This window comes from Marmota flaviventris, chromosome 8 (genome assembly GCF_047511675.1).
Source record: "Marmota flaviventris isolate mMarFla1 chromosome 8, mMarFla1.hap1, whole genome shotgun sequence".
Lineage (NCBI taxonomy): Eukaryota > Metazoa > Chordata > Mammalia > Rodentia > Sciuridae > Marmota > Marmota flaviventris.
The window spans coordinates 55769279-55794672 of record NC_092505.1 but is presented as its reverse complement, the minus strand read 5'-3'; the positions used below and the strand labels follow the sequence as shown (position 1 = coordinate 55794672).

Sequence of the window (25394 nt, the reverse complement as noted above, 5' to 3'; positions counted from 1 at the left end):
ATCTTCCAAAATTCTGATGTTTTACACCTGTCATTTCCCATATTTGTCTTCACATCTGAGAGGTCTAATGATCTTTAAAAAATTACTATCAATATAATGGAGGCTCCAAGGAATACAGAATCCTGCTTATCTTCAGTAGCTCATGTTTGGACATCTCTGTATTGTCGCTTTCTGATTCCTAAACCTTTGATCTCCTTGTTCCCCAGAAAATAGGAGCCTCAGTTTTGAGCAATTGGAAAAAGATACCCACTCAGTCTTTTCCTAGGACTGCTTCACAGAGCCCCTTTGTTCTGTGGTTAATATACTGACAGGAAAGAGCCGGTGTGAATTAGCTTTTGTAAATATCAGTTAAGACTTGGGAAACTCTTTGGCATAAAGGTTAAGTGCAATTAAAGCTAATCTTACAGTTAAGCTGAGAAATTTCCTATTGATTGGAAAATAAGACTAATTAGGTCAGATGAGCTTTTCTCTTTTGTTAAGAAGGATAATGTGTAGGGACTGCGAATTAAAACTTTGCCCTAGAACAAGGGGCAGATGTTGCATTTCCTAAACTCACAACAATTATTTTTTGTACAAATGCATTGGTACTTCCAAGATTTGGGTGGGTAGAACTTAATTATTCTACTCTTTCATAGTGCATAATTTTTTTCACATATTTATTTCTGCAGGAGTATAATTAGTTCCTTGACGGTAGAGTCTGTTTCTGATACGTTAGCATCTCTGAATGTCAGAAGAGGGGCTTACCATAGACTCAGGTGCTGTGCATAAGCTCAGTTTATCTCTGTATCAACCTGCTCCCTGTAACACTCTGTTCCCAGCAACCACTATGTTCATCTCTGTTATAGATGAAGAAGCTGAGGCACAAGTCACACTAGCTATAGTAAGAGGTAACAAGGTATTTTACAGATGGGAATAAAACTGGTTAAATCAGAATAGTTAGTTCTAAGGATAGTTTCAAGAGGTACTGGTTCCAGTTGGCTGATTAACCAGGTTAGCATGATCCTACCCCAGGCTACTGCAGTATCTGCCTTCAGTGCTTTCTAGAGAGACCGAACTGGAACTTCATGGACCTTGCAGAATTGGTTGTATGATTATTTTCTAACAAATCTTTGACAAATTTGCTCTGAGGATATTTTTCACTGTAACATACACTCTGGGGCAAGGTTATGGAAGAAGCTCTTATAGCTCAATCTATCTCTCTACTACAGGAGGCCTGTAAAATGTTAATAAATGTGAATAATGTTAATAATGTAAAAATGTTAATAATGTGAATGACCAAATTGACTTAGGTTAATTTGTAACTTCCTTCTTCCTTAGTTATTTCCAACTAAGGAGAAATCTAGTCCAAGAGTCAAATAATGTCTTGTGAAAATTTATCATAGACCTCAAACAAAGACTCTTGGGGCTATAATCTCTGACCTGAAGTCCTTCCTGTAATGTGAGAGCATTTGGCTCACAGATAAGACCTCTGGGTTAAAATTTAAAACCATCAGTTAGAAATTCATTCTGTCAGCACTGGGGATTAAATCCAAGGGTGCTTGACCCCAGCTCTTTTTATTTATTTATTTTTATTTTGAGACAAGGTCTCACTAAGTTTCCCAGGCTGGCCTTGAACTTGTGATCTTCCTGCCTCAGCCTCCCAAGTAGTGCATCATTGGGTCCGCCCAGTGTTAGAAATTTAATGTTGACCCCAAGCACCATACACCTGTTCTAATGGGAAGGGGTCCTGGTCAAAGCCAGCTGTGATTAAATGACTGTCAAGATGGCTTCTCCCTTTTCCTTTTGGATCACTGTGGTGGAAATTCTGCCCCTGATTTTCTCCTTCTCTGTAGAAGAGATATGTCTTATATGTCCTCTTTGGATGCACCTATACCTCAAGTTGCTCCAAGTTCCAAAGACACTGAAAAATTTTAGCCTTGCTGGTGGTCTCATATCACAAGTAGTCTAGTAATTGCTTGTGAATTTCAGGAATATTTAGATTTTGAGGTGAGAAGCATATAAGTGGTACTTTAAAATATATTAAGAAATGAAAAATCTCATATGAATATAAAAATGAATTAAGAATAATAACTGAAGCCGGGTGTGGTGGCACATGCCTATAATCCCAGCCACTCAGGAGGCTGAGGCAGGAAGATTACAAGTTCAAGGCCACCTTAGCAACTTTGAACTTTGCTGATAGAACTTTTTTTTTTTTTTTTGCCCTTTTTCTTCTTCTTCCTTTTTAAAAAAAATGAACACAAAACCTTAATTTACTTATTTTTATGTGGTGCTGAGGCTCAAACCCAGTGTCTCACATGAGTGATACAAGTGCTCTACCACTGAGCCACAAACCCATCCCCAGCTGATAGAACTTTTAATTGTCCATCTACAATATTGCTAATAGAACTTTGGAGAAGGTTCAAATCTATTATGTACAGCATAATAGCCAGTAGTCACATGTGACTATTAAGCATTTGAAATATAGTTCATGAAATTGAGGAATTGAAGAGTGTGTGTGTGTGTGTGTGTGTGTGTGTGTGTGTTACAGGGGATTGAACCCCAGTCCTGGCACATGCTAGGCACATGCTCTATCACCGAGCTACACACCAAGCCCTTTTTATTTTTCGAATGGGATCTTGCTGAGTTGCTGAGGTTGGTCTTGAATTGTGAACCTCCTGCCTCAGTCTCCCAAGAAGCTGGAATTATAGGTGTGTATGGCAGAAATTGAACTTGCAATTTCATTTAATTTAAACTGAAGTAACCACTTGTGACTAGTTACCACATTGGCCCTCACAGATCTAGAATATGGTGATAACTTTGATTCAGGATAGTCTGGGTTACGCTGCAGCCACAAAGTACCCTAAAACCTTTGGTGGTTTGTAAGAACTGAGGTCTATTTCTTGCTGGTTATGAGCAATTCTAGGTTGGCTGGGGACCCAGGTGGAGAGAGTAGCCATCATCCCACATTTGGCCTGTTGTTATGGAGAGTCTTGCACCAGCACTTAAGTGCTTTTGCCCAGAGGACACTTAACACTCTGTTCCCAGCTCATTACCCAACTCTTCACCCAGCCTGACCTACTCAGAAAACCAGGACAGCAGAAAGCCTCAGTAACCCCTGCCACAGACAGTAGCCATCCTCCCTCAAGACACAGAGGAGACCCCAGGGGATAAGGACAGCAGTACTGCTTGTGTTAACTGGAGAAGTGTGTTTCCTCAGAATTCAATTTCCATCACCACCTTCAAACTCGTTAGCACAGATTCATCAAATTCATCCATTCATCAAATGGGAAACAAAGTGCAAATATCAAACATTTTGGTAAAAAGAGACTTCATATAAAGTGTCAGCTGACAAGAATCAGCATATCTTTCTAGTTATGCATAGACATATCTTTTGATGGGAAGATCTGCAATGCAAGGAATATTCAACGGATTTTAATGATGGGATGAAAATGAATGGAATAAAGTGTATTAGTTATTTTTCTGGTGCAGAATATGTATCATACATTTTTTGCTAGCAAGGAATAAAAACAGTCCTTCTCTTTTATAAATTCCTCACCAAGAAAATTTGTAGATCATGATTGCCCTAAAAAAATGAAAACTTTTAAATCTTAACTGGACAATGAATTTCTTCTCTCCAGAGTAGACTATGGAACCACAGAATCATCCATTCCAACACTTAACAACATGTCTTGAATTCTTTCTAGAATAGCCACAATATTACTTGAATAGCCCAAGACATGGGGGACTTATTAGCTGATATCCAATAATGGACTTCCTGTAAGCAGGACTGACAGCTTCCTGAGCACACCCTTCATTATTGAGACATAGAAAAAGACTTGGTTGCCAATAATGAACTTGTCTAATGTCACCAACTCAAACCATGCTCTGGTAAATAAAATCAGTGATGATGATGATTTTGTCACATGTAAAAAACGTCACACAGATTTTAGCATTACAAGGTGCTGATACTATATAAAATATCCTTCTAGAGTGTAATGGCACTAAACTGACACTTGAGAAGAGCTTTGAACTAAATTAGGTCATCTGAATAAACAAGAAGTGTTTACATCTTTTATATCTGTATCTTCTGTTCCTTAGTAAAACACAACACTACAAGTCAGTTTTTCACATATGTTTGGGATAGTGTTTGGTTTTAGTTATCAGGATGTTACCTGTGGACTCTACAATTGGTAGCGTGGAGGAAAGAGAGAGAGGTTTGCAAAGATTGAACAAACAGCATGCACTGTGATATCCTTTATTTAAAAATTGTGGTCTAACTACAGTTGTAGTGTTCTCATTTACCATTCTGATGGCACATAAACAAGAGAACATTAACACAATTCCAAGAAGGCATTAACCTGAAAACACACATATATACCACCCATGCACCCACACAAAACACACACACACACACACACATACACAAACATACACACACAGATTATAGTTCAAACACAAAGTGATGAAAAACGCTTTGAATGCTCTAAATCAAATTAAAACCCCTTTATTATAGTAAACTGTGGCAATACTGTGGTTATAAAGGAAAAAAAAACTAACTTTAAAAAGCAAAAAAAAAAAAAAGGAAAAATACTGGCAATTTGAAATTAGCAAAAGCAGCTAAAATAGAAGAAAAAAATAAGACTGAAAATCAAAATTCTAATGCTGATACTGTGAAGAATTGCACAGAAGTAGTTTAAAATTGGTTCTAAAGAAACTATTAAAAAGTCCCTTGAAATAGTAAATTGCTGCACCTTATAAACAGTGGAAAAGAAAAAAAAGAGTATTTGGAATATTACACACACACACACACACACACACACACACACAGAGGAAATGCACTAGGGTATAGCATCAGTTTATGGTCTTTGTTTATGACCTTCAGAAAGTTTTATAAAGACAAAAACTTAAGTGCCAAGGTTGTGAAAGAAAGTTAAAAATTCCTACAGATGCGAGTCTGAGTGCATTTATCAGGTCTAAGAATATATTTCAAGGCTGGGGGCCAGGCATGACTGATGCACATTTGAGAAGGAAAATATAGTGGACCCATAAGGTAGGCCAAGCTCTTTGGAGAGTGTTGAAAATGAAGATTATTAAACTCAAGACTATCTTGCAGAAGATTTCAAAGTACGTGGAATTCTACAGTTGTTCATCTGTTGAAATTGGTTTCATAGTGCCCAATAAATAATTGACTAACTTCAGCAAACTGGTTTTTCCTACACTGAGACACAAACATCTTTACCACGCATGCAGGCTGGATACTCTGTAATATAGCACAAATCTGAATCCTGATTGAATAAGAAAAGCACATTAGCAAGAATTATTTTTTCCACGGGTTTTTATCCAAATGTCAGAAATTGCTAGACATTTGTGGAATGGGATAAGTTTACATTTCCTACTGATTTTAGAAGAAAAGGATATTTTCCTTTCCTAAGGAAGCCAAAGTCATCCATGAGCCTGGGACCTGTCTTCAGAATCTAAGAAACATAATTAATATGTCCTTAGTGCCAAAACTCATGACAAGTACAGGTTCAGAAAAATAGGTTGAAAGGGACAGGGAAACGGAACGGCCTAACATCTATCTACAGCATACTTTGGAGTAGTGTGCCTTGTAAGTTAAAATGGCTCAACTGCTTTCAGAGTGAAATGCTGCGGTTCTCTGGAGTCTGGGGCTGGGGCAAGGCCTTCCATCTCCAGGTGCCCTCTGAGCTGAACTGTGGCATCCGGGCCCAAAGCCCTTGTGGCCTTTATCTTCATGAGTGTGTTCAGTTGGGGAATTTATGATTTTGTCCAGGTAAAAATTTCTTTTGGTTACCTTCTCTCAAAATCAACTGGTCAGGCATTTTGCTGGTGATTTCCTGAAATGAAATCTAGCTGCACTAGTATCTTAAGGTGCCAGCTAATTCAAATTAATGCCCATCAATAATGCTGCTAGGTATCAACTGCTATTGCTGAAGAATCAACCCCCAAATGGCCTAACTAGAAAAATCTATCACACTAGGTGCTTTTACTATCTCGAGTTTTTTGAGCTTTAGAGAAGCAGTCCTTTTAAAAATGACTTAGAACCCCCTTCTCTCTGGCTTCGTTTCACTCTTCCTCTTCTTCCTCTTCCCCTTCCCCTTCTCCTTCCTCCATGGTTTCCACAATGAGCTCTGCTGTGCAGGTGGCTTCTCCAAGACTGTTGACAGCCTTGCAGGTGTACTTGGCGTCGTCATCCCCACAGACGTCGCTAATAATCAGAGAGCAGTTCCCATCCTCGTCGTAGTCTATCTGGAAGTGGCGGGACTCCCTGATTGACTGGTCGTCTTTGAACCAGACGACCTCAGGGTCTGGATATCCTGCATCACAGGGAGACAACACAGGTTGCAGAGTCTGCTATTCAAAGTCTTTTATCGATTCATACCAGCGACTCTCTATTGATTAAGGGGGTCAAGGGAAAAACTCTGACGCTGGCTCTTCGTATCTGTTTTGATATCTACATTGACACATGGCCATGTGTTATGAATACTATGATCTGAAACCCCAAATAAGGTAATTTCAAGGGTATCCATTTCCTACCCGTGCTGGGCCCTCACCAGCCCTCCTTGAAACAATGCTCCAACTCTGACTGCACACTTAGGGCTGAATATCTTTTGGAGGAAAATACATTGTCTTCTCTTATATAAAAGCTTAACTTTTAAATTAAAAATATTCAGAATAAATGAGCACAAGGGATCTTTTTGGGGTGCTGGAAATATTCTAAAATTGAATTGTGCTGATGGGTGAGTGATGAAAAGTTTACTAAAAATAATTGAGTTGTACACTTAAAATGGGTGAATTTTTCATGGTACATAAAATACAACTCAACCAAGCAGATAACAGCTATATAAAACATGAGAGGAAATGATGATATTGCTAAGAAAAAAAAAGCATATTTGTTTGAATCTGATGCAGGTAACCTGCCTGCAGATAACTGGAAATGAATTCACTGGTTGGCCTCGTTTCATGTTAGTCATGTTTCCACGAAGTTCAGTATTAAAAAGTAAATAAAATAAGCCAGGAACAGTGGTGTGCATATGTAAATTCTAGCTACTTGGCAGGATGAGGCAGGGGGATCACAATGTAGGTAAATTAGTGAGATCCTGTCTTAAAATAAAAATTTTGAAAAGGATTGGGGATGTATGTAGCTTAGTGGTAAAGCATCCCTGGGTTCAATACCCAGTACCCGCCCCCCACAAAACAATATAATTCATACACATAAAATAAATACATATTTTAAAGTGGAGCATGTATATACACATGAGTGTCATCAACATTGCATATATGTATATATACATATATTATATATATAGTATAGGTTTAAACATATTATATAGATATATAGGTTTAAATAAATTATATAGATATAAATATATATAGATGTATATTTAAATCTATACTATATATAATATTTCAACTGTCTTTCTCTTAAAATTTGGATAAGCATTTTTAAAATTTTTATTTATTTATTTTGGAGAAGTGTTTCTAGAGGAAAAAATTTTGGTCCAAGCTAGAATAAAAATTAGACACAAGAATTTAAGAATTGCTGGGGCTGGGATTGTGGCTCAGCGGTAGAGCGCTCTCCTAGCACGGGTGGGACCCGGGTTCAAGCCTCAGCATCATATAAAAATAAAGGCATTGTGTTGTGTCCATCTACACTTAAAAAATAAATATTAAAAAAAAGAATTTAAGAATTGATGGGCATGGTGGCACATGCTATAATCCTAGTGGCTAGGGGAGGGGGCGATGAGGCAGGAGGACAGGAGTTCAAAGCCAGCCTCAGCAACTCAGTGAGGCCCTCAGCAACTCAGTGAGACCCTGTCTCTATATAAAAAGGGCTGGGGATGTGGCTCAGTGGTTGAGTGAAAACCCTAGTACAAAAAAAAAAAAAAAAAAAAAAAAGAAAGAAAGAAACTTAACAGAATTCTAACATTCTTTTTAAGTATAATTTTCTTTTTATCAAACAACATCCATATGCTTTAATTTCTCTTGCAAGTACCAGTGAGAAGTTATACAAATATAAGGAGATAATCTTAAGGAGATTACATACAAAAGATGATCATCACTATGTTAAATTAAAAAGGAAAGAACTCAGAAGACCAAGGACAATGGTGAGGGTGAGAGTTATAGGCGGCGGTTCTGGCTTCGAGCAGAAGCCCATCTGAGAACCTTCATATTACCAAAGGCAGCACAGCCCCCTTTTTTTTAATCAGATGAAAAAAAGAGAAAAATTGTGGTAGACAAAATATTTATAAGGCATCTAGATAATATAAAGGTGAGGAGAAAATTTGTTTTCTCCTTCCTAAGGCTGGGTTATTTTACTCAAAGGCATCATGGCCACAGTGATAGAAAGCTGCACAGAATGGGAGACAGGGTTTGTTCGGAAGGCCACGCTGTGCTGTGTGACCTTGGGGAAATCGCTCAATGAACTTTTGTGCTTTACGTGCTCAGAACAAAATGGGGAAAAAACTCTTCACTTTGGTTGGCATGTGAAAGTCCCAGACTTGAAGCAAAGAGGCCTGACTTATCCTGCTCCTAGAATTTCTAGAATGTTGCAATCTGTGGAAACAGAACAGCTTTGTGTCATCAACTCTGCTAATTTCTCAGGCACCATGCCAAGATCCCTTAAGGTCCTTGGGTCCTAACTTTCCCTTACTTTCAAGTCACATTGCATGCTCTCCCTCTGAGCTTACCAAGCCCCTACTTTCCCCTTTACTTCATGACTTCTTTTTTGGTACGGAGGATTAAACCCAGGGTTGTTTTTTTTTTTTTTTCCCCCAGGGTCTTGCTAAATTGCTGAGGTTGGCCTTGAATTTGTGATTTTCCTGCCTCAGCCTCCCGAGTAGCTGGGATTACACACATAAACCCCCATGCCCAGAGGCAACAATATCCTTCCTTCCTTCTTTCCTTGGTACTGGGGGTTTGAACCCAGGGATGCTGCTGAGGATGGCTTTGGACTTGTGATCTTCCTGCCTCAGCCTCCCAAATTGTTGGGATTATAAGTGTGTGCCACCACACCTGGCACTGTTTCATGACCACTTTAAAGACTTAAAAGATTTTCCCTTTTCATGTATGGGACCTCACAGAACTACTAGGGCCACTGTGGGTTAGATGTCAATTTATAGATAAAGGGCCTAAACCCAGCAGATTCATCCACTGTCACTGAGCCTGTCAATAAGCAGTAGAACTTGCCAACTCCAGTTCTCTGTCCTTTGTGCCAAGCTCCCTTTCAGTGCCTCTGGGGGGAATTCACAGGCTTCTCAGCAGTTCGCAAAGCTCACTTCATTATGCATGTTACACAGCCAGGAAGGCCCACAATAAGCCTGGTGGCTGGGGTAAGTAGGTGAAATATCAGCTGGGCCCGTGGGAAAGTCACTGAAGGGCACTACCCTTCAAGAGGCAGGGTGGAGGGAGTGGCCCTTTGGAACCGGCTCCTCCTGACCCAGTGCACCTCAGAGTCTGGCTGTTCCTCCTGCTGCAGCACAGCCCTGCCATGTTACACAGGCTGCTCCTGGGCCACCCCTGGGGTGTGTGAGAAGCAGAGCCTCAGTTTACCTTCGATCTTGCAGTCAAATCTAGCAGCACTTCCCTCCACGACTTCAAGATCACGAATGGTCTTGGAGAAGTAGGGTTTTACATGGGGCTTCTCCTCAGCAACGGCTTCGAGGAAAGCCTGGGAGACATCTTCTAGAAGACAAGGAGAGAAGCTGGTCATTTCTTTATTCCTTGTTCTCTCTTCTCCCCTGGTTTAAAAAGGCTGACTTAAAAAAAAAAAAAAAGAATTTGCTAGAATTTAGCAAATAATGCAGCTTAGTGAAGTGAATCATAAGCACTTCTCCTGGGGATGGTTGGCCTTCTGCCAAATGGTTTCTGGCAGCAGTGAGAACTGTACCCAAAACAGGGAAATGTTCAGCCTCTCTCCGCCCTGATGCCAATACATTGAAAGAGGAAGTCATCTTCAGAAAGGGGTTTTGGCTGCATTTCCTGCTGTGTCAGGATGGGTTGAGGGCGTCTGAAAAGGACAGAACCTCTCCAGCCTTCCTATTTCAAGGATCCTTCGCCCTCCTACTGCAGCAGGATGCTCACCTGCTCCTTGGAAGGGAGGAATCAGGTTCTAGAGGCACTGTCAACTTGCCCGAGTTTTGTGTTCCACGCTTAGGTGGACTCGAAGATGTATGGCTGTGGACTGGTATTATGGGATAGGTCCAGGGGAAAAGATGGAACTTGGAGGGGCTCCTGTGTCTACTCTCGTCTCTTCAGGCTACGTCTGAGATGTGTAGTGAGAGGCAGGAGTGGCTCTGGAGGGACCAGACCCACATGCTACAGACTGTCGCTGGCTGCAAGGAAGCTCCAGAGCAGCCAGCAGCAGCCTCGCCAATTACTCTGCCTCTGCACAAAAGGAATCTAGACTCAGTGTCTCACCTGTGGATACCAAAAGCATCAGGTAGTATGGGATCGAGGGGCATCTCTGGCCAAAAGAGGCAGTTCAGGAAGATAACTGCCAGCCCCTGAGTGCACCCAAAGCAGGGAGAGGCCAAGGCCTTGGCTGAGGAGATGGGTGGGACGGCACCCCAAAAATGGTGGGCAAGGAGCTAACCTCTCATCTCCAGGAGGCTTGCTGACCAAAGCCCACTCAGCCTAACTTGTTTCAGCAGCATGAACAGTGGCAGAGAATGTAGACTATACACGTTAATTTTTGTTCCAAACAAGACTACAGGACAATGGAAAAATGGAAGGATATTAAAAAATTTAGACAACTGTATATGATTTTTATTTTGTCTTTGCCTATCAATATATGTCTCAATTTTTTAATAAAAGAGAAGTTTTTAATAAGTCCTTATTAATTTTTATGCAAAATAGAGGGAAAAGAAGAGCCGAGGTCATCTAGTTCTAGTAGGCATAGAATAACTTTCCCACTGAAAATAGTTAAACACACGGTTAAACAATTAAAGAATACTCGCTAGATTTAGTAATTGTTGTCAGGGAAACCTAAAAGTACTCCTGAATTTATCCTTGTAGGATACATTAACACACACACACACACACACACACACACACAGCCAAACCCCAAATATTCAAAATGCTCCTCTACCCCAACCCTTTCTTTTTCACCAACTGGCTGGAAAAAAAAAAATCTTCTTGAATTTTTACCAGGCTCCTTACCTTCAGATTCTAGCTTTTCTGCATTGAGCGGGCTGGTTGGTGATCCCGTTGAGGATTTCCTGCCACTGAGCCCTGAGATCATTGCCATAGAGGACAGTCTTCCAATGGCTCTCACAGCATTGCCCGTTTTCTGGAAAACAGACACAGTCTGGACTCAGGCAGTGTCCCTGGTTCCAGTGGAGCAGTGCCGGGCCTCCGGGGAGAAGAGCCCAGCCTGGGAGAAACAGCTGCTCCCTGGACCAAGGGCCTCCCGAGCGAGCGCAGAGGTCCTGCTGGAGGACTGAGCCCAACCTTGCTCTGCTCAGCACTATCAGCGTGTCCGAAGATGTTCGGAGAATGGAATGGGGCCTGGAGCTGGTGTGTGCGTTAATGTGACTAAACAAGGTCAACATGAAACAAAAACCCTTTTCATACTGTGCTTCAACTCCCATAAAAGGGATAGTTTATATAAAGCAACTGCAGGCTGAGACAGCTCCAAAGACTTATTGCTGACTGGGCCCACTGGGGCTGTTTCTTGTAAAACAATGCCAGTGAAAGGATTATAACTGGTCAAGAGAATAGTTACTACAGATCCCATGGGTCCTGATGCACAAGGAAAAAAAAAAAAAAAAAAAAACCAACATTCTGTTGACCTTGGGAGCTCCACTTAACCTCTCTGGACTTCAGTTTCCTTCTGTGTATTAGGAGGGTTTGGGCAAGAAGATCTCCACAGTTCCATTTAGCTCAGTCAATGATTTAGAGTCTTAGGAGATTTCGAGAAACACTTGGGCTGGCCCCAGCACAAGTCTCTGACAGCACAGTGGAGTCGAGAGGGGTGCTAGTCCCTGCTCTACACTCAGGCATCGAGAAGCAGCACCCGAAGAGGAACTTTGGGAGGAGTGGAATTGCTGCTGAGAAGGATCAGAACTTGAGATCTAGTTTCTTTCTTTTATACTTTTATTGATTGATTGATTGATTGATTGATTTTTGTGTGGTGCTGAGGATTGAACCCAGGGCCTCGCACGTGCGGGGCTCTACCCCTGCGCCATGACCCCAGTGCCTTGAGATCTACTTTCTCTGGATTGTGAAAATTCTACCAAGCATAGGATTTAGGTCAAGAAATCTTCAAAAGTGTATAACTGTGTTTCTCATCTTTCAATAAAGTTTCTCACCCTTTTTCTAAAGCCAGTGGGAATGACTAAGATAAGAAAGCTATAGCATGGCCAGGTCTCTCCATCTTGCCTCACAGCAGCTTTCTTAGGCATCCAGAGGCTGACATCTGCAGAAGCCCAGCAGCTATGACCTCAGATGGGCCACTTGTCCCCTTCTGAGAGAGCAAAGAAACAGCCTTTCCAGAGGCCTGATGCTCTGCACTCGCTCACCGGACCACACACTGCACAGGCAAAAACCGTTTTCCTCCTGAATTAACTTCCCACACTTAAGAAGCTCAGTAAAGCCTCAATTTATCTGGGAAGTCAGTGTTTTCAGTAAAAGGATTATTTCAGCTGGGCGTGGTGGCGCATGCCTGTGATCCTAGCAGCTCAGGAGGCTGAGTCAGGAGGATCCCAAGTTCAAAGCCAAACTTAATGAGGCCCTAAGCAACTCAGCGAGACCCTGTCTCTAAATAAAATATTAAAAAGGGCTAGGGATGTGGCTCAGTGATTAAGTGCCTGCCCCTGGGTTCAATCCCCAGCACCAAAAAAAAAAAAAAAAAAAAATTAAAAGCAAAGAACTTCAGGATGCTAAGGAATCATACAGAAAATTGTCTGTGTGTGGTTTAAGTAGAGACCTACTGTTGCAACTGTGATCACTTTTCCATCATGCCCCTGCCCTCTGAGTCACACCCTGGACAGACATTCCACCTTGCTCTGTCCTCTGGCCATCCACCCTCCACACATGGCACTGTACTGTGGGTGTGCCTCTGGACCTCTGCTGCCATGGTAGAGCTGGGTCACTCTAAACAGAACCCAGGAAACCTCAGCGGGGTGATGAAGAAGGAAGACGGTGAGCAATGACAATGCAATGGTGTGCAGAAGCCCAGTGGTTTTGCAGAGAATGTCCCTGCAGATGGACACCATGTGGCAACATTTCCTGCTCTCCTGGGAGAGGCCAGTCACCAGTGGCCTAGCTGAACTGTTTGTTGGCTAGTGTATGGAGAGACCTAGTTTTTCCCAAGAGAGCTTGCCACGCCTTTAGGAATCCCTAAGAAGATAATAGCCCTACCTGGGCCATCAAGGTCTGTCTCAACAGCCTACTTCCTGATCAGCCTAACTCTCAGAATCCACTCTTCTCTGCTCTCCATTCCCTTTATCCAACACAGATTGATTTGTCCTTGGCTAGGCATTTCTAAATTCAGAGGGATTATTCCCAACATGAGCCAGGTTATTTCTATAACTACTGTGTGACTTGTGCAGGTTAGTTTTCCTTTCTGGGCCTCAGGGTCTTTTCATCAGAATATTCTGATCTTCTTGAAACTCTAGTCTTCCACAGAAAGACTGATTCATACTCATGACTATGTAGTAGGGAACACCCCCTTTGAGCTCATGGGCTCCCTAATTCCAGACATCTGGACAGAGATTGATAAAGACCATCTTTGCTTATGTGATATGGAGAGATGATATCTTTTCTCTTCTTGGTTTTATTTTGTAACAAAATGACTAATGTGAAATTATCAGAATGAGGCAATCAAAAAGGGTTATGTATTTCAGAGGAGGCAGCAAATATGTTAACAAGCAAGTAGTGTCACCCAGAGAAGTGTTCCAGCAGATGTAGATATTCAGCATATAATTTCCTAACCAGGGAGAAACGCAAGTGCTTAATAAGGAAAAATTTAAAAATAATCTACATCAGAATTCAATCTTTGGAAACTGATTTGTAGAAAAACATTGGTAAGGAAGTTATTTGTCAGGCTAAGAAAGAAATATATCTGTATGTTCTAGTCTTCCAGTTTCAAGCCTTTGAGCTGAAAATTTTTCAGTTGCTGCTTTACCAAGACCTTTGGGAATTTGGAGAATAAAAATCAAAACAGCAAAGTTTCAATTTTCTAACTTCCATCCTTGTTTTGAGAAAGCCTTCTTTTCATTGGTGGGCAATTACCAAGGTAGGGCAAGATCTGTCCAGACCTTGAACACAGTGGAGGAAACCCGGCCCTTGGAAAGCGAGTTAGAATAACCCACCATCCCAGGTTGCCCAGGATTAGGGGTTTCCCAGGGGGGGTCTGTCTCTGGCAAACCGAGTCGAGCTGGTAACCTAGCACCTATCAGCCATCCAGGCCCCACATACATACCAATAGCCCGAAGACTACAATGTCTCCTGACAACATCCAAATAGGATGGCCAAGCTTGGTCTGTGCTGCTCTAACTAAGGCTTCTCCCCTGGTGTCCTTTGATCCATTCTGCTGGGATCTTTGGTTCCCAGAAAATAAAGATGGCTACCTATAGGCCTCCAAGTCCTGGTCTTCTACTCTAGTCTGCAAGCAGAAGCCCTGTTATCCTGCCTGACCCATCACCATTGCTATTCCTCAACAACAGGGCTTTGTAAAGTTCTTTCTGTATAAATTTAAAATACACCTTTCAGAATAACTTATTCTAAGATCTATGATATGATTGGCCATCTATACCTAGTCTAGCCTTGCTTGTAGGGATTTATTTCCAGATTACTTTCTCCTGGGCCTTTTATGAAAACCAGGACAGTGACAAGGTTCTTTCTAGAGTTGGCTGGGCCACCTGTGCTCACCCTGCCCTATTCCCTCCGCACAGCTTACCTCACGTCTTTCACTCCATTTCTCCCTGCCCCACAGAACGGGACTGGCTGCCCTGAGAGCCAAGTTGAATGAAGTTGAATTTAAACTGAAGTTTAAATGCAGAAAACATTTCCCTGAGGAAGTGACTTATGACAGCAGGGCAGACACAGCTGAATTGTCACCAGTGAAATTACGCTTCAGGGACGTTACGTGTTGAAAGGGTTTTATGGACTACCTTAACGTGCCGTTTTGTGAAACCTGACCATTGATTTTGCACAAAAATTATTTCCAAACACTTTTATCTATATTAAAATATGGAATTGAAGCACTTTCTCTGAATCCTACCCTTTTCTTCCCTGTTCCTCTTCTAGAAAACTCTATGGCTAATAATACTTAAATGATAAGAAAAAAAATTAAGTGATTAAAATATCAGCATAAATTTCTGTTCCCTGGCTGATCAGACTTGCTCCTCTCCCACCTTGTGCCTTTTCTCTGCCTAGCCTAAGGTTCAGGTGTCCTCCTGGCTTCAGTACTCCTGAGATGTGCGGAGGTGATAGGCCTGCCCTTTAACAAACAGCTTCGTCCAAGCAAGATCCAGTCAGACTTGCTGCTGTGATTACTGCCCCACCCTGACTTTGTTTCCAGAAATACTTCTTTGAGCTCTTCCAGCCAGAGGATCATTAAGTTAAACCAACCATTGATTTTGTGGACCTCCCCTCCCCGCCCCAGCTTAAAAAAAAAAAAAAATTCCTACCCTCATTCTAAAGGACTCAGAAGGTAAGCAGCACAGGTGTTCCAACTCATCTTGCACTTGGCAGGGGCCAGGAGACCCACCCAACCTTTCCCAGGTGCATGTGCAAACCAAGAACTGCCCTCCCCTGTGAAGGAGCTGTGGCTGCCTGTGCTGGGGACAGTGGTCCCTTGAGCCCCTCACCCATGGGCCCTCATGATTCTTTGCTCTCTCTCTCAACCTCTTGTGCTTTCATGGGAGTTTTTATGGTTTGGTCACCAAGGTGGTAAATAATAAGTGTCCCTGTGACTTCCTTTTTCTCCATCACACAGGCATGTCTCAATCCCTAGGTCCCCTAAGTTTCTAGCAGAAGCATATCCCAGCACATCCAGGGACATCCAGTTCCTAACTCTTTCTTTCTTCCACTTGTTCCTTCAGGGAACCCATTCAACATGTAACGTTCCCTGGGTTCTAGCGCCATGCTTAATTCTAGCGCCATGCTTAATTCCTTAATTCCTGCCCTGGAAGCTTTCCTCTTACCCACAGCAATTCTGGTGGAGACTGGCCCCCCTCCCCTGCCCACACTCACATATATGGTTATGGAGAGCTATACTGATAGTTTATAGCTCCTAGTGTGCCTTATGTCCTTTTATGTCTATCTGCTTCAGATCCCTGCTACATATACATTCCCTGACTACAGACCTTGTCCTCTTCAGTAATCGAGAATTTTAGAATGTAAATTGTGATAATAAAAATAATCAAAAAGTGAGGATGATGGTGATAAGTGCTCTATGGTTTTGGATAACAGGTTTTTAAAAATTTTAGTTGCAGTTGCACACAATACCTTTATTTATATGTGGTGCTGAGGATCTAACCCAGGGTCTTCCACATGCTAGGTGAGCACTCTACCACTGAGCCACAGCCCCAGTTCAGGATAACAGTTTTATTCATCTTGTCATTAGAGGCAATTTGGACTATGTGTTTTGGAGCCAGGTTTTAGATTGGATTCCTGGTCTTTCCACTTGGCTGTGTGATGCTGGGGGACTTTTCTGACCTTTTCTCTACCTTAGTTTGCCTGTAAAGTGGAGAAAATAATAGTACCTACCTCCTGGGATTAAAAGACTCTATGTGCAGCAAATGCTCTGGATGGCTCTGACCGTGGCCAGCCCTCCATATGCATTCACTGCTGGGAGCATTTTTGAATGTTCACTACGTACCAGGTGTTGTGCTAAAGGCTGTAAGATTATCACATCTAACTCCCAACAATGCTGTGAGCTGGTGCCAATGTCCCCACTTGACAGATGAGAAAATGAATTCACAGCAAGGCTAAGTTACTTGCCTTAGGACACACAGCCAGTAACATCCAACCTCCCTATGGAGTGGTGACAGTCTCTCTAGAGCATGTGCCCTCCTTCTTGATCACAGGGAGAGGATGCCATCACACCACCTTTGAGGAGGCCACATTCTCCGGGGTTGCCAAACAGACCTCAAGGAGGCCTTGCTCATTCCCAGCTAAGAAGACATGAATGTCAGTGAGGGCCAGGCTACAAAGTCCCTTCCTGATCTCTCTGAGACAAAGCTGAGCAGGATTGGAGAGCCAGCTGTACTTGAGAAACTACTTCCTCTGCGCAAAGGACCCTAGCTCAGGAGCAAGAGAACACTGTACCTTAAGAGCTGCCTACAGTGGTCCCAGACTATTTCAGAAACACAGTTAGACTTCCCAGGAGAGGCAAGAGCCAGCTGGGAGTGAGAGTGGCTTGAATAAAGCCAACACAAGAAGCAACATCCCAGTCCAAATGAGCCCCAAATCACCTGCCATTTTCTTCTTGCCATGTACTTCTTCATCCGGTCCTTGGAGAGCTTCTTGGCCTCCATGTTCTTGGTATCTTTCATTAGCCATGGATGCTGAAGGCACTGGGTACAGTCCAGGCGGTTTCTGATGGAAGAGAGATCAGAGGACTTCTGAATAGGAAGGGACCTCAGTGATCACTGGTCAGATCAGAAATGGGAGGTTACTGTCTCTGTCCACATGGTGCAGAGCTCAGGGCTCCCCACACCCAGTCCATCCATCATAATCAGGGGCAGTGTGCACTTGTCTTTCCCCTGTCTTGGTCTCAGGTACACGGACTGGACCCAGCCTGGGTCAGGGTTTGGAAGGCCCAACCACCAGGGAAGCAACTGGAGTCTCTAGACTTGCTCCTGGAGTTCAGGAAGTGTCGGTGCCGCAGTATCTGGGTATAACTGGCACCATATTTCAGGGTGGGTTCATTCTGCTGGTCACATGGGGGCTGGGATCCCTGGAGGCCTAATTCTTCTGCTTCCCCTTCTAGGGAAATACAAAACCTCTGACAATCACTGAATTCTCTCACATCTTATGGTGGGGTTGAGTGTCAGGTTTTTCCTATTACAGCTCAAAGAGGTATGTCCTACATACAAATTATAAATTATGGAAATCTTAGAACTGCATTGAAACTCAATATAATCTTTCTGAAGGCTCTTGGAATCTAGAAATATAACAGGGCTGTCACTTTAGTTGTAACAGGACTAATAAACCCAAAGAATCAAATACTAACATACTTAGAAAAATGACTAGAAAGAAGTATAGCAGCAGGAGGTAGTGATCTTTAAGTAAAGGGATTATGGATGGTTTAAAATTTCTTCAATTCTTCAAATTCTCTACAATTTATGCATTTTACTATATAGAAGAAAAAAGATTTTTAAAAGTGATGACAGATTTCTGGTTGAAGAACTGCTAAATATAAGAGTTTATGGGAATCTAGCATTTTAAAATATTTGATTAAAATCAGTCTTTGGTAAGACAATGTATAAGCAGAAGAGCCCAACAGCCTGTTACTATATTAATTTAAGGCCAGGTGAGAAAATAAGCTGTATATTGCATGTACCAAATCTTCAATGAATGAAGCTTGGTTGACAAAAGCCATCCTTGGACCAGTCATTAGGAGAGAAGTTTCCACCTGGAGGGTGGGGGATCCCTCACCTTGGAAATGAACCTAACCCACCACAACTTCCCCGCTGTCCTTGGGCCATGTTCACTTCTGATACAATGACCATGACAGCCAAAGGCTATAAGCATTGTCAAGGAGTGTAGACGATTGCCTCTGGGGTTGTTGGCCCTGAGATGGCTAAAGAGGACAGAGGGGTGGGTGGATAACAGGAGACCCAGATGCAGCCATCTAACAGAGTCTCTGATATGCTTTAGTAGCAACTGTGCTCTCCTGTCCCAAATAATGTTACTACCAAGGAGAAGCAAACTGCAGCCTCACAGGGTCCACGGGCCAGGCAGACAGGCAGAACCTAGGCTGCAAAGTCACTTGCAAATGCTGAGCCTCCTGCAACCCCTGGAGGCAGCTGCCCCAACCCTCTGGTCCTTCAATATTTAACACTACCCATCTCTGAAGGGTTGCAGCTGCTCCCAAGGCCCAAATCTGACTGGAGCCAGGCCTGCCTCGTCTGGCCATCTATTCACAGAGGGTGAGTGCTGATAGACTGGGGGTCCCACCTGACATCCCCAAGGTTCCCAATCCTGGCAGCTCTCCCTGTGCATGCAGAGCTCCCTCACCTTCTTGCTTTAATCTAGCTGATTCTGCTCACAAATGCCGCAGAGCCACAGCCACAGCCACCTGTAGCCTCCTCCCCTTCAGTCTCCCCCACAGCTCCACCTCCAGCTCTCACTGAAATTCCTGGGCCTGTGTGACTACCCTTTCCTTAGAGCTTGGCCATCTGTGTGCCCAGACACAGCAGCCTATCCCCCGACTTCACAACTGCTTTTTGTGCTATTAGGTACTGGGCCACATTCAGGCAGGCAATTCTTAAATAAGTTAGATATGCAAAAAGCACCTCACTGGAATAATCTGGGGGTGTGATAAGGACCCTCCAACAGGTTTCAGTTGCCTCTGTATCTGCTCTCACAGATATAGGGAGGGTGGATCCCCTGTGAGCCTTGAAGAGGGGCTGAGGTGCCGGCAGGGCTTCATTAGGTTACAGCCACACACAGAACCATTACCCACACAGAACATTACCCTGCAGCCCTCTTTAGCGCTCACCTTTTCCAAAGAACTTTCTGTGCTTTTAGAGATGGAAACAGTGTCTGGCACCAGGACCAGGGGTCTGGGGGACCCTTCCTCTCCCTGCATGCATGCAGGCTGGTCTCCCACTGTGGCTGCCCTCCCCTCCTTAGGGAATAGCAAGACTGGACTGGGGCCAAGGGGTGAGGGAGCCCCACCAAGCCAAAGAGAGCCCCAGGGCTGGGAGGCCAGCAGGACTGAAATCCCAGTCCTTACTTCATGTCTTTCTTCAGCAGGTTGCTGATGAAATCCTTGGCATCATCAGAGATCTCATCGAATGCCTCGTCGTCGAAGTCCCAGGTGGCAGAGGTAACGTTGGCTAAGGTCTCGTTATCGTTGTCACCCATGAAGGGGGAGAGGCCGCTGACCCTGGGCAAGAAAAGGAGGGCGGCAGGGGTGAAGGGCAGGTTGGTGGGGTGGGGGATGCAGCCCCCATGTGAGCACCAGGTGAGGGCTGGCAAAGCCCCCACCCCAAGTTCCTCCGCGCGCCCTTGCACCCGCCTTGTCTTCATCTTCATCTTCAGGAAGAAACAAGGTGTCCCCCCAAACCATGGGCTTGTGTGGTCCCAGCTGTTCTCAGTGGCTCACTGGTGTCCCCGCCTCTTGACACCACCTGCCTGCCGAGAGGCTGAGGTGGTCTCACCATCTGCCATGTGGCTGAGGTGGCAGGAACGTGGTTTTTAAGGACTTCTACATGGGACACCACAGGCTGATGAGCCCCTCTGCCCTTATCTTCAATTTTCCTCAAAGCCCATGCTGGCACTTTCCCCTCCAGAACCTTCTCTAGGCCCCTTCCTTGGGCTTGGGTCTCCACCCTTACCATGGCTAGTCTCTGGTGCCCACCATGGCACCCTGCCCCTCCCTTTGAGACCCTCAGCTCTTTCTTTCTCTCTCTCTCCCTTCCCCACCAGCTTTCAGCTCCACAAAGGGGTCCCAGCACAGGTGGCTCATCCAGCAGGAGCCAAATGAACTCGTGGGCTCTGAACCAGCAAGGGGGGTTCAGAGCACCGTGGGCATTTACACCACCCTCAAAAGTGTCCCTACAGGTGCCTGGCAGAGGACAGAGCACAGCCTCTTCATTTGCTGGGTGACCTTGGGCAATTCCTCTTATTTCTGTCACCCTTTCTTCTCCTCTAAAATGGAGAGCCACTGCTTAACCATAGGGCCACCATTTCTTCAGCAACAGCAAACATCTACCAAACTTTACCATGTTCCAGGCGTGAACAGAGGAACTCATCAAACCTTAAAACCACCCTAGCACACAGAGAGCTCAGGAACTTTGCTTTACGGAGGAGGCAACTGAGGCACAGAACACGGGTAAATGACCTGCCCAAGGATTCCCAGCTGGTGGGACAGGAACCCAGGTGTGGGTCTCTGGAGGCTGCTGCTAAACTACTGCTGAACTAGCTCTTCTGTGAAATGAAGGAAGCCACTGTGCACACAGTAGCAGCAATCTGTGACCACATATATGGGACCATCCCTCTGGGTCACCCTCCATTGCCTCACCAACCTCTGACGGTAGGAACAACTCATTTACCAGTTGCCCAAGTCAAAAAAAACCAAAAAAACAAAAAAAAAACCCCCACAAAACTTGGAAGGTAGAGAACCTAAAGCCAAATAGAACAGCTCACTGCCCTGACCTCTCACCTCATCTACATGCCAGCGATGACCCCACCACACTGACTGAGGCCCACTGCACGGGGGTGCCAGCTGCACAGCTGCCTGGAGTCCTGCCCTTAGATGGGCCCCACACTTGGCGTAATGCCCTGCTGCCAGCATCTTGGAATCCTTAATAAGGTTTCAGCAAGTGTCCCTACTTTTTGATTTTGTAAATTATGCAGCTGGTCCCAGCCTGATCCCATCTAAAACCCCATGAGATGCATCTGGGGCTCTCAGGCCATCAATCTCTCAAGTTAGAGCTTTATTAATGTCCCTTCTCCCAAATCCTTATAAGTCCATCACCATAAAAATAATGCAATCACAGCTTCTGGAGCTGTTTTGGCATGGAAACGGCCTTGGCTTACGAAATACACCCACAGCCAAACACTGAATTTGGTGGAACAAAACCCACCTAGAAGAAAGCTGGCCATGGGAGAAGCCCTCTGGTAAGAGATTTTATAAAGCAAGGAAAGCTTTTGCAATGAGAATTATCTCAGCCTAATCAACATATTTGTGTTTTTGAATAATAGACTTTGGTAGTTGATATTTCTTAAGGCAGGACACTGATTTGTTTTATGAAGGCAAAGAGGTGACAGTTCCCACTCCTGTCACATTAGGGAAGGGTGGGAGTTTACCTGAGCCTGTACTTTGCCATGTGATTTCCTTTCCCCTCTCTGGGCCTCAGTCTCCCCTTTTATACACCATGGGGTCTGGGCTAGATCTCCCAGGGGCCTCTCAGCTCCCTGCATCTCTGCCACCCTCCATGGCCTCCGTGAGCCCCATCAAGCAGCAGCATGTCTCTGCCCATCAGTTACCTGCTTCTTCTTGTCTTTATATTTTCTATTTTAAACAAAGAGGGGGAAAGTCTTGCAGCACTCTAAAAGATGGCAGGAAAAGCAAACAAGCCTGCTGTGGAATGCTGAAAGGTCCCCTTCTGCAAGCCTCCTTTCCTAATTAGGAACTGTAATCCTGCGAAGATAGGTCTTAATCTCTGTGCTTTTCACAGGCAGGGAGAGCCTCCTGGCCTCTGGCCTCTGGCCCTCCTCCCTCCTGGCAGCCAGCCATCTGAAATACCCTCTGTGTCCTGTGTCCTGGCTGGTTCTTCGCCTGCTGAGGAACTAGCATTCTCCCTACCAAAGAGCACATCTCTGGAGTAAAACATGGAAAATACAGGTACACAGCAAAGGGACGAAGAGAGTTCAAATTTCCAGTGATGCTATTTTCTGGATGGTTGGATTTTGCTGGATTTTTTTTTAACTTTCTTTTTTGGGCTTTATTAGAATTTCCATAAGAGATAACATGTCTTTTTCTTTAAAAATAAAAACAAAAACCTCACTATTTGTTAAAAATCAACCAATGAACAAATACACTAATGTTAGCATTACAACACAACTCTTTCCCCCTTCCTAGTCGTATTTAGTTTTTAACCAACCTATTTATCTGGTTTTCACAAATGTGACAGGTCTGGGCAAAGTCTCGGGGTGCGTTACTTTTTCCTCACTTCACATCTCAATATGTACAGTCTCCATGTTCATGCTGAACACTGAGGAGTGACAAAAGTCATGTATGCAGGACACTCTAATTTCTCCATTCTTCTGTTTCACAGTACTGGGGGTGGGGGTGTCAAACACAGAGCCTTGGCTCTACTACTGAGTCACATCCCCAGCCCCCCCTTTTAAATTTTATTTTGAGACAGGGTCTCACAAGTGGCCTTGAACTTACGGTTCCCCTGTCTCAGCCTCTTGAGTAACTGGGATTACAGGTGTGTGCAATTGCACTTGGCTACCAACTCTAATTTCTTCATTCTTATTTTCAGTCCAGAACTTCACCGGGGAATTTAGTGCAGGGGCCTATCCTGCTATCAGGGCAGAATCTCAGGACAGCAGAGGGCACATAAATGACTCTTGGGCTACACTTTCTCCATGTTGTTTTTCAAGGTGCAGACCAGCAAGGGGACCACATATCTGCCAGCAGAGCTACTGACTACTGCAGAAGGACTTCCTCTTTACCCCATTTTAACTTTCAGATACCCTGATGGCAACTTGAGAGGGCTGGGCAGGTCCACAGAGGACCCAAGTCTGGTCTTTTTTAATGGTTGAGGAAGCAGTGGCCTGGCTTTAGTCCTGTTAACCACAACCCAAGTCCCTGGACAGCAAGACCTGAAGGTGGTGGCCAGGTTTGGCAAGGGAGCAGAGAGCCTGGAGGTCATAAAACGTGAATCAACAAGCACATCAAACTGCAGCAGTGGAGAGGGAAGGACAGCCCTGGGTAGGGAAGGCAGAGGCCACCTGCTCCTTCCGAAGAGCCCTGCATCTAGACCCCAGATGCAGGATGTGCCCTGTACTCTGCTTAAGCATGGGACTCCCCCCAGCTGACTGGGCTGCTGTCCCCAGAAGAACTCAAAAACTGCCACTCACCTCTCCTCCCTTCTGGTATTCCCCCCTTCCCAACCATACACCAGGATGGGGGCAGCCCCAGCTCTTGACCATGCAGGTACTCCACAAATGAGCTGAAGTGAGCCAGGCGTTGGGGTGCATGCCTGTAATCCTGGTTACTCCAGAGGCAGAGGCAGGAGGATTATGAATTTAAGGCCAGCCTGGACAACTTAATAAAACCCTATCTCAAAGTTTAAACAAAAAACAAACAGGTGGGGGGCTGGGGATGTAGCTCAGAGGTAGCACACTTGCCTAGCTTGTGCAAGATCCTGGATTCAATCACCAGTACTGAAAAAAAAAATTTATAAATTGAAGTGGAAGAATCCATTGTTGAGACAGGAAGATGAGAGGGAGGGGAAAGTGGAGTAGCGATTGCTGCTTCTTCTTCCTAGTGGTGGTGGAGAGGAGGAAGAAATGGAGGAGGGATGAGGCAAAGCACAAAGCAGAATCCCCTCCCCGAGGCAGCAAGAGAACACCAAGTGCTCAGGAAACAGGAAGGGGAGATGGCAGATGGAAGGAGGTTTTAGAAAAGGAGGTGGGTGCATAATTTCTTCCACATGGAAGTGTGGCCTGGCGCTCTCTTCCTGCCAGAAACCAACTGGGTCTTGCTCATTTCAGAAGGCCTCCAGGAGACCTTCAGAACCAGGAGGGAGAAAACCCAGGATTGGAAGTGAGCAGGGGCAGGACTTAACCAGGTTTCTGGGCTGGGTTTATGAAGGGGTGTCATAGTGAAGTCACATCACCCTGGGTGGCCTGAGGCAGCTTTCTGGAGGTGCCCACCAAAGACCTGCTGAATTACAAAGGTGTTATCACTTGGCTACCCGCCTCCTACTTGTCGTCTTTCACTGGCCCCAGAAAGGAAATCAGGAGGGATTCTCTGTTCGAGGTGGAAGCCCCCCCAGACAGGGACTGTCGGACAAACGACTTGGCTGGAAACAAGATGAAGCAGGGCAGAGGATGCCATGGAGGCACCAGAGAATCTCTTCTGGGTGCTTCCAGCATGACTCCAGAGTTCTGTATGGCAGAGGCTTACGTCATCTAGCTGGCTCCAACTTTTATTTTTGGTACCATGTGCTCTGCCAAGAGCCCTAGCTCTGGAGGGGAACTCCCAGACCCAGATCAGCATTGAGGGATCAGCTCAGGAGCATCCCAGAGGGCAGTGGCCCCCGGTGGTGGGTGTGGGAGTCAGGGCATTGTGTGGAGCTAAGCCAGGGCTGAGCCAGCACCTCTCCTGGGCTCCACTGGTTTTCTGGACACACATACACATCTATCTCCTCCCTCCTGACATCTCTATGCCAAGCACCTTCAGGTTGGTGCCCCATGCATCAAAATTATCCTTCCCTATTTCTTGGTCTTAGCTCTAAAGGTAATATAGTAAATGGGGTAGCCTAGAACCCAAACTACCATGTCCTTCCACCTAAAAGAGTTTTTATTTTAAAATTAAATGCTCTTATGACCTAGTCATTCTATTTCTAGATTATATACCCAAAAGGAATGCATAGATAGACTCACTAAAACATGGAGACTTCTTTTAGACTTCAAATTGGAAACTACTCAAAAGCTCACCAATGCAGAATGGATAAATTAGCTGGATTGTAGTCACAAAA

At 44.4% G+C, this 25394-nt stretch overlaps 1 protein-coding gene across 8 annotated transcripts in view; it reads right to left on the bottom strand.

Moving 5' to 3' along the window:
• Positions 1–5296: 5296 nt before the first annotated feature.
• Positions 5297–25394, bottom strand: part of Mylk (myosin light chain kinase) — a 120451-nt gene continuing 100353 nt past the window's right edge. For 5 of the 8 annotated variants that reach the window (XM_027936014.2, XM_071615272.1, XM_071615270.1 and 2 more), the window contains 5 exons: positions 19910–20062; positions 17421–17544; positions 11158–11287; positions 9550–9681; positions 5297–6314 (listed from right to left, as the gene is read on the bottom strand). In XM_027936014.2, coding sequence (XP_027791815.2) covers positions 6064–6314; positions 9550–9681; positions 11158–11287; positions 17421–17544; positions 19910–20062 — 790 coding nt within the window. In that variant the 3' untranslated portion in view covers positions 5297–6063. Of the gene's footprint in view, positions 6315–9549; positions 9682–11157; positions 11288–11448; positions 11541–17420; positions 17545–19909; positions 20063–25394 lie in introns of those variants that run through there. The other 3 variants (XM_071615271.1, XM_071615273.1, XM_071615275.1) reach the window with 2 other exon arrangements.